An 8,677-nucleotide genomic window follows, 5' to 3' on the forward strand; every position below is an offset into this window, starting at 1 on the left:
CCATACTGCTCGTTCTGTGCTTGATTTCATGCAAGACAGGAATGTCAGTGTTCTGCCATGTCCAGAGAGGAGCCCGGATCTCAATCCCATTGAGCATGTCTGGGACCTGTTGGATCAGAGGGTGAGGGCTAGGGCCATTCCACCCAGAAATGTTCAGGGACTTGCAGGTGCCTTGGTGGAAGAGTGGGGTAACATCTCACAGCAAGAACTAGCAAATCTGGTGCAGTCGATGAGGAGATGCACTCCAGTACTTAATGCAGCTGGTGGCCACACCAGATACTGTTACTTTTGACCCCCCTTTGTTCAGGGACACATTATTCCATTTCTGTTAGTCACATGTCTGTGGAACTTGTTCAGTTTATGTCTCAGTTGTTGAATCTATGTTCATACAAATATTTGCACATGTTAAGTTTGCTGAAAATAAACACAGTTGACAGTGAGAGGACGTTTCCTTTTATGCTGAGTTTAACACTGGCAATGAAAGGTATAAATGTGAGAGCTGTACAAAATCTGTGTTTTTTGGGGGAAATGTAATTGCCCTGCTGGAGCACCAGGTCAACATTGTGGTTGACAATTGTTTGGACTTTATCAACAATTAAATTATCAAGCACATTTCTTGCAAAGTAAAATACAACACTGTGAAAAATACACATTAAAAATGACAGTAAAGACATACAAAATATTTAACACTGTCAGACTGGTATGGTTGCCTACCTATAGCACCATGCCAACGTGAAACATGTAGGACCAATGCTGTCGTTGGACTGGCCCCTCACCGGAGACCAATCCAACATGGCTAAGTCTACCAGGGGCCCAAGCCCCCTCCGGCATAGCTCTCAGGGTCATTGAGACACACAAGCCTCTAAACCACTCCAAGGTCACAGCTTTGAGAGAGGAGTGATTGAATCCAGTCTTGTCTGAACAGAAGGTAAGATTCTGACATCTGTGTACAAAACAGACTCCTCTGGTGAACAGACTCCTCCTGTGCCAGATACCGGTATATCCCCAACCTGTAATGCCAGCACATAACCAAATAGAAATAGAAGCCTGTAATTCAATAAGATCCAACCATTTGCAAACTGTACTTGTTATTGTGTATTCGGTATTTTCACATTGGCTGGTACGTTATACAAGTCAACAACAAGTGACCACTTCCATCCTAAATGTGTACAGTATGTGTGTGTGTGTGTCTGTTCACAGATACAGAAGTTGCATAGAAAACCAAATAGCATAAAATGCATGCACATATATACACAGTACATATACACATAGACCTTACCAATCTATGAAAGTTCACATCAGCATAATGTTGGTCTTCTTCTCTTTGCATGCTGGCTGCATTGAAATAAAGGGAAAATGCATAATATTACACGATTACCTATGTTCTGTGTTTTTTGCCTTCAGGGTGCTCTGTATGATGTGAACTGTAACACTGATTGTACTTACCTCCACATGTTCTTATTTTAACTGCCCAGAATATACCACCACTTATTATCCCAACTGCTAACAATGTGACCAGACCGATTGCGACAGGATTGGGACCAGACTCTGTCAGGAGTAAAATGCAGCTGTTCAAATCCATGCCATGTGCTTTAGTCAATACTAATGAATGATATTGATGAAGGTATTATAAGGTAAGCTACACGGCTCATAGGCAAATAAATACAAAAATCAGCTTGCTGTAGTACAGAAGTTCAAATAAATTCAATATGATAATGCACATGTTGAGGGATTTTGTAAAAACTGCCCTCAGGTTTTAAAGTTAAAAATACAATTGGTTATTATTCCCCTTACTGTCCTACAAAATAAGTTGTTAGTGAGGAAACGAAGGACAGACACTGTCTGGGTGTTGGCTCTCACTGTTCCACAAAAAGAAAAAAACAATACTATATGCAGTGTTGACATACCTGTGAGGGCAGAGCATGAGGACAATTGAGGGCAGAGAATTTCAATGTTGAGTGGAGTTGGTTTTGAGTCAGCAGGGTTGGAAGCCTCACAGCTGTAGGTGTCAATGTTTATTTTGTTTAACTCCAGAGGGAGAGAGAGATTGGCGAGAAGATCAGGGCTGCTGGTCTGGTTGAATATCTCCTCTCCTCTGCACCACGACAAGATCACCTCTCTCCCGTTCTTCACAGTGCACACCAATGAACAGCTCACTTTTTCAAATGGACTGTCCACTGAGGGACTGATGTGAGGAGCAGACACTGAGGCTGGGATAGCAGAATGATTAAGCAGTGATTCAATGACAAACAGAGATTTAAAATAAATTGTGTTTAAAGTAAGAAATAAGATGTCATAAATTTGATGTAAACATATATGGAGAAGTGGGATACTTATTATGAGAACATGTGGAAGACTCAAAATAAAGTTTACAGTGTAAATGTTGTGAATTGCCTGGGTTGTTTGAGATCTGCCATGGTAAATGTTAGCTTAAAAACAAGTAACTCTAAATACAAAAGGTCTTTCTTAATCTTCATTAAAAACAACTCGGGGAGATAGGTAACAGACTAAATGAGAGAATGAAAAAAAGAGAAGTAAAAAAACTAAGTCAGACACGCACCATAGACAGTTAGATTTGCAATCTCAGATGAAGTCTGTGTATTGATGATTACTATTTTATAAAGTCCAGAGTCGTTGATGGTGAGGTTTCTGATGGTGAGAGATCCAGTCTGAGTATCCAGCTTCAGTCTGTCTTTGAACTTCCTACTGTAGTCTGTTTTAATCACACCTGCATTCAGCAGAGCTATGTTATCAAATGAATATGAATGACTCAGACTGAAAGACCATGATATAACTATGCCACTAGGTAGTTCAGTAAGTCCAGTCGGTAAAGTTACTTTCATTCCCTCTTTTTCCGTCACATTTACAGCATCAATCAGATCTGAAAGGAAGAAATAAAACATAGGCTACTGGCAATGGCTACATCAATACAAGATATTAACAGGAAGTCAAGCACATGATAGACTAGGCTTAATTTATTTGTACTTTTACAGTATGCAGTGACCTATGTACATTTTTGTTTTTATTGTCTTTGTATTATTTTTATAAATCCATTGAGTTGTAGTTATGGCTCCTAGGTGTAGCCTAGTTCACATGTCTAACTTGTGAACACTAAATAAGACTATTTTACCTTTATTTAACCCAGAGCTGCCAACTCTCACACATTGGCCGTGAGACACACATTCATTTCACTCTCTTCATACGCTTTCACGGCACACCTCTTACAGGGCTGCCAACTTTTAAAAAAGGTTGGAGTGCGGTCCGCTATGTAAATTTCATTGCCCCCTGGTACAATCCCTAGAAGGGGGATGGAGGTCCCCCCTCAACACCCACAGGGAGATTTTACTGTTTTAAAGCAAATTTACTGCAATTCTACGTATTTTGACATGGCTTAGGCCTATGGCCAGGGTAGAAAATTAAGTGTATTCAGGATGATTTGAACATTAAATAAACACTCCAAATTTGACAACATTGTTACTTTGAGATTTTTGGAGGATGAAATGTAAAGTATGCTAATATTTTGTAGGTGGTTTGACACTTTATTCAGACAGTAGTGAAATGAGATGGGGAGACAGGGATTGATCCCTGTTCTCAAGTGGAAAGTTGTATGTGAAATATGCCGGGGAGTGTTACCACTACACTAAGGCTCTGCGCAATACATTTTATTGGTTGATGGCAGTTGGTAACCAAATCCTAGATTGCAGTATGCTAGTCCATAGACTGCTTTCAAGGTAAGGACAGAAACATTGTATATTTTGTATTTTGGGTGAACTATCTATTTAAAATAGGTATGGAAGAAAATACTGCTTGCTCTCCAGGAGGGTTACCCCCCTGGGCTTTTTCCCAAGTGCTGTGTGTTTGAAAATGTTCTTATTATAACAATTAATTTCTCAAAATCACCTAACCTTCAAGTGAAATCAAACTAATATCAATATTCAGGTGGTTTATGTTTACTAGTTGGCGATCCTTGACATCATCTTACTCTACATAGACAAAATATAATGTGTTTATGAGTTGTGTCTCCCTACCACCACTGCTCTGCGTGTGCACAATACTAAAATGTTAAAATTATTTTTGATTCCTGGAGCATTTGCTATCCTATGCTTATTTGAATTATTCAAAACTGTCCATGAATGGCTGCAAAAAGACATAGCCTCATATAAGTCATTTTCAAAGACACAAGTAGGCATATCAGATTTCAACTAAGTGATTACACTGACAAAATTGTGAAGAAGTGGAATAAACAAATAAGTGTGGGGAATAACAGTAGTGTTCTTGCTGATAAGTCAAGCACTGTAATTACTGTATATTTTAGCCCATTGTTAAGAATGAGAATTGTTCCACTGATCAGACTAAAAGTAAACAGCTAATTAAATCTCCTGAAGACTAGATGACAAAAATCTGCCCCTACACCCTAACCAAATTATTTGTCTAGTTATTGTCCCCCCCTCTAGAATAGAATTTACCCTTTTGGGTTCACAACCTGTTTGACAAAATTATTTTCATAGTTACAAATCAGGTCACCCTACCAAACTTCCCTGCTAAAACATATTGTAGTGTAAGTCTGTCTGTCTGCTGCCTTTTCATTGTCACAGTCTAAAAGCCAATCACCAAAAGAGCGGACTAACGCAAGTGTGAATGAAATCTTCTTTAGTACGTACTGTCTGTAGTGTCTTAGCTCTTATTACTAATGGATTTAATAAGAAAGACTCTGAATACAATGAAGTGAACTGGAGCTTCACATTTACTAAACCTAGTTAGTACAAGAATAACATAGAGCAACACTGCACATGACCAAGGACGCGTCACGATCTGAACCTCTATCGTCGTCCTGTCTTGCCACAGCACTGTGAACCGCCACACATTGAAGCATATGATTAGAGTGGAGCTGAATGGAGAGAGAACTATCTCTCCTGAGTTTATAGAACTCTAAAAAAGAGTAGCATGGTACCACTGTTTTATGTACAATATACAATGCAGCATTTTGACGGCATGTACAAAAGTTGATTTAATCCACACTAGTCTCCTCCTTTGGTGATTGTCGTTTAGGCTGTGACAACGTAAAGGCAGCAGACAGACCTACCTACAGTGTACGTTTTAGTCTAGGGTGGGGACAAAAATGATTTGGTTCGAGTGTAGGGGAAGATTTATGTAATCTTGTCTTCTGGAGATTTTGTTATTTATTTACTTTTAGTATGATCAATGGAACAAGTGTAATTCTTAACAATGGGCAAACATGTTGTTTCATTACTGTGCTTGACTTATCAGCAAGAACACTGCTGTTATTCCCCACACTTATTTGATTATTCTACTTCACAATTTTGCCACTGTAATCACATATTTGAAATCTGATATGCCTACTTGTGTCTTTGAAAATGAATTATATGAGGATATGTTATCCATTCATGGACAGTTTTTAATAAGAAGAGGGTGAAAATCAACAAAGACCTCTCTCTTACAATCATCTCTGCTGTGTAAAATGACAAGGGCCCATATGAGTGTGTCTGTCATAATCGGACTGTTAAAGATGTAAAGATGGATGTTCTGGGTAAGTTGAAGAGACATGATGAAACTTTACATTTTGAATGTTGACTGGGTACAAGAACTATGACTACTTTACTCACGGGTAGATTTGAAGGGTTTACTTTCAAAACACTATATCCATCTGTTTTTTTCATTAGAAATGATTGGTTATGGGTACCTTCATGTGTGTGTAAAATATTACAGTTCTCCGATTTTTTTTGTCCATAGATGTGTATACATTTTCTGTTGTTCTTGCAAAATGCTACATATCCATTTTTAAGCTGGAATGGAACGTTCGTATCCTGTATATTTGACAGTGATATGTGATTTGTTTCTTAGGTCTGTCTTTATGTAGTGTTGTGGTGTCTCTCTTGTCGTGATGTGTGTTTTGTCCTATATTTGTATTTTATTTTAAAATATTTAATCCCAGCCCCCGTCCCCGCAGGAGGCCTTTTGACTTTTGGTAGGCCGTCATTGCAAATAAGAATTTATTAGTATTAACTGACTTGCCTAGTTATATAAAGGTTAAATAAAAAAATTCTATAAGCATTGGCTATTAAATGCTCCAGGACTCAAGTATAATTTTGGACATTTTAGTATTCTGCACATGCTAAGCAGAGATAGTACGGTGACTCATAAACGCATTATATTTTGTCAATGTAGAGTAAGATGACGTCAAGGATGTTCAACTAGTAAACATAAACCACCTGAATATTGATATTCATTAGATTTTTCTTGAAGGTTGGGTGATTTTGAGAAATTAATTGTTAAAACAATAACATTTTCAAACACACAGCACTTCAGGGGAGGCCAACCCAGCAAGCAGGATTTTCTTCCAGCCCTATTTTAAAGAGTTAGTTCACCCAAATTACAGAATGTTTGTGGAGTTCACTTGAAAGCAGTCTATGGATAAGGAGACTGCAATCTATGATTTGGTTCCCCACTGCCATCAACCATGAATATTAAAAATGTACTTTACATTTAATCTCCCAAAAATCTCAAAGTAACAAACGCTTCGAGTTTTGAGTGTTAATTTAATTTTCAAAGCTGACCTGTTTATTTTTTTTTACCCTGGTCATATGCCTAAGTCATGTCAAACACGTAGAATTGCAGGAAATGAGCTTTAAAAAAGTACAATTATCATCTAGGGGTTGTGCCAGGGGGCAATGAAATTCACATTGCAAATCTCACTCCAAGCTTTCTTTTTTACATTTTTATTATTTAACCTTTATTTAACTAGGCAAGTCAGTTAAAAACAAATTATTATTTACAAACCCGGCCAATTGTGCACCGGCCTATGGGACTCCCAATCACGGGCGGTTGTGAGACAGCCTGGATTTGAACCAGGGTGTCTGTCGTTATGCCTCAAGCACTGAGATGCAGTGCCTTAGACTGCTTCACCACTCTGGAGCGAAAAGTTGGCAGTCCGGATTTAACCAGTTTTACAATAAGGACATGACCAAAAAGCGATTGTGAAATTCTAACAATTTGTTTCTGCAGCATTTTCCACATAGCACTTTTGCAATAATATTGCATATTCACATAAATTACACAAGTCATGTAACATGATAGGAGCCTACTTTTGTAAATGACTCTCAGTTTGACAAGGTAGACTTACCACTTTTGAGAAAGAGTAATATCCAGAGAACGAATCTTATCATTTTTCTTTTCAATAGGGTGTTCAGATTAAGTGTAATTCACTCAACATTCTCCCACCCATTGTGCCGCATCTCTCTCTCTCTTTCTCTCTTTCACACATTGCGCGCTCTCTCTCTCTCTCTCTCTCTCTCTCTCATTGCGTGCCCCGTCTCTATTCCTCTTTCTCTCTTTCACATTGCGTGCCCTGTCTCTATTCCTCTTTCTCTCTTTCACACATTGTGTGCTCTCTCTCTCTCGTTGCGTGCCCCGTCTCTATTCCTCTTTCTCTCTTTCACACATTGTGTGCACTGTCTCTCTCTATCAGGAAAACATGTTAGAGAAAGTGGGGAGTGTCCCTTGTAATTTTTGTGAATTAAATTATATTCGCATGACTTTTTTGGCATGGAAAACATATGTTTACGTTGCCAAAGCAAGTGAAATAGATAAATAAAGTGAAATAAACAATAAAAAATAAACAGTAAACATTACACTCACAAAAGTTCAAAAGGAATAGAGACATTTAAAATGTCATATCATTGCTATATACAATGTTGTAACAATGTGCAAATAGTTCAAGTACAAACATAAATACGGGTTGTCTTCACAACGTTGTTTGTTCTTCACAATCTTGCTGCTGTGATGGCACACTAGTATTTCAACCAATAGACATGTGAGTTTCTCAAAATTGGATTTGTTTAGAATGCTCTGTGGGTCTGTTTAATCTGAGGGACATATGTGTCTCTAATATGGTCATACATTTGGCAGAAGGTTAGCAAGTGCAGCTCAGTTTCCACCAAATTGTGTGGGCAGTGGGCACATAGCCTGTCTTCTCTTGAGAGCCAGGTCTATATTCAGAGCCATATTCCTGTAATGCTTAGAGAATATCTTATATCAAGTGTTATTGAAGTATTGTGGTTGCAGGTTCACTTGTCACATCGAAAGCCTTTTCTTTTGGGGTGTTGCTATAAGCCACCAAGTGCTAACAGTCAGTATCTAAATAATATGTGTGAAATGCTTGATAGTGTATGTGATGTAAACAGAGAGGTCTACTTTCTTGGGGACCTGAATATTGACTGGTTTTCATCAAGCTGTCCGCTCAAGACGAAGCCTCTCACTGTAACCAGTGCCTGTAATCTGGTTCAGGTTATTAATCAACCTACCAGGGTGTTTACAATCACGACAGGGACAAGATCATCCACATGTATCGATCACATTTTTACTAATACTGTAGAACTTTGTTCTAAAGCTGTATCCGTACCCTTTTTATGGGGCGGCAGGTACTGTTCCTAGGCTGCCATTGTAAAAAATAATTTGTTCTTAACTGACTTGCCTAGTTGAAAAAAGGTAAAAAATAAATACAAATAAAATTGGATGCAGTGATCACTATATAGTGGCTATATCCAAGAAAGCCTAAGTTCCAAAAGCTGGGCCTATAATGGTGTATAATAATAAGAGATTATACAAAATATTTTGCTTTGACTCTGATGTGGATGATGTTAAAAATATATCTTGGTCT

The 8,677-nt window shown here is 38.2% G+C and overlaps 1 protein-coding gene across 1 annotated transcript; it reads right to left on the reverse strand.

Annotated features, from left to right (window-relative positions):
• Positions 1 to 430: 430 nt before the first annotated feature.
• On the reverse strand, positions 431 to 7,415 carry LOC106602698 (uncharacterized). Its single transcript, XM_014195492.2, has 6 exons — positions 7,142 to 7,415; positions 2,561 to 2,881; positions 1,908 to 2,210; positions 1,447 to 1,548; positions 1,280 to 1,335; positions 431 to 1,010 (listed from the first exon to the last, which is right to left on the reverse strand). Exons 1-6 carry the CDS (start codon positions 7,182 to 7,184, stop codon positions 879 to 881), a joined length of 957 nt encoding a protein of 318 aa, XP_014050967.2. The 5' UTR covers positions 7,185 to 7,415; the 3' UTR covers positions 431 to 878.
• Between the last annotated feature and the right edge of the window lie 1,262 nt (positions 7,416 to 8,677).

Source organism: Salmo salar, chromosome ssa04 (assembly GCF_905237065.1).
Source record: "Salmo salar chromosome ssa04, Ssal_v3.1, whole genome shotgun sequence".
In the NCBI taxonomy this organism is placed as follows: domain Eukaryota; kingdom Metazoa; phylum Chordata; class Actinopteri; order Salmoniformes; family Salmonidae; genus Salmo; species Salmo salar.

Excerpts from the sequence above, each read along its gene's own strand:
- LOC106602698 (XM_014195492.2), bottom strand. The coding sequence starts at position 7,184 with ATGATAAGATTCGTTCTCTGGATATTACTCTTTCTCAAAAGTG. Across the intron at positions 2,882-7,141 it reads ATTACTCTTTCTCAAAAGTG|ATCTGATTGATGCTGTAAAT; the intron begins GTAAGTCTACCT and ends TCTTCCTTTCAG. Across the intron at positions 1,336-1,446 it reads TAAAATAAGAACATGTGGAG|CCAGCATGCAAAGAGAAGAA; the intron begins GTAAGTACAATC and ends ATTTCAATGCAG.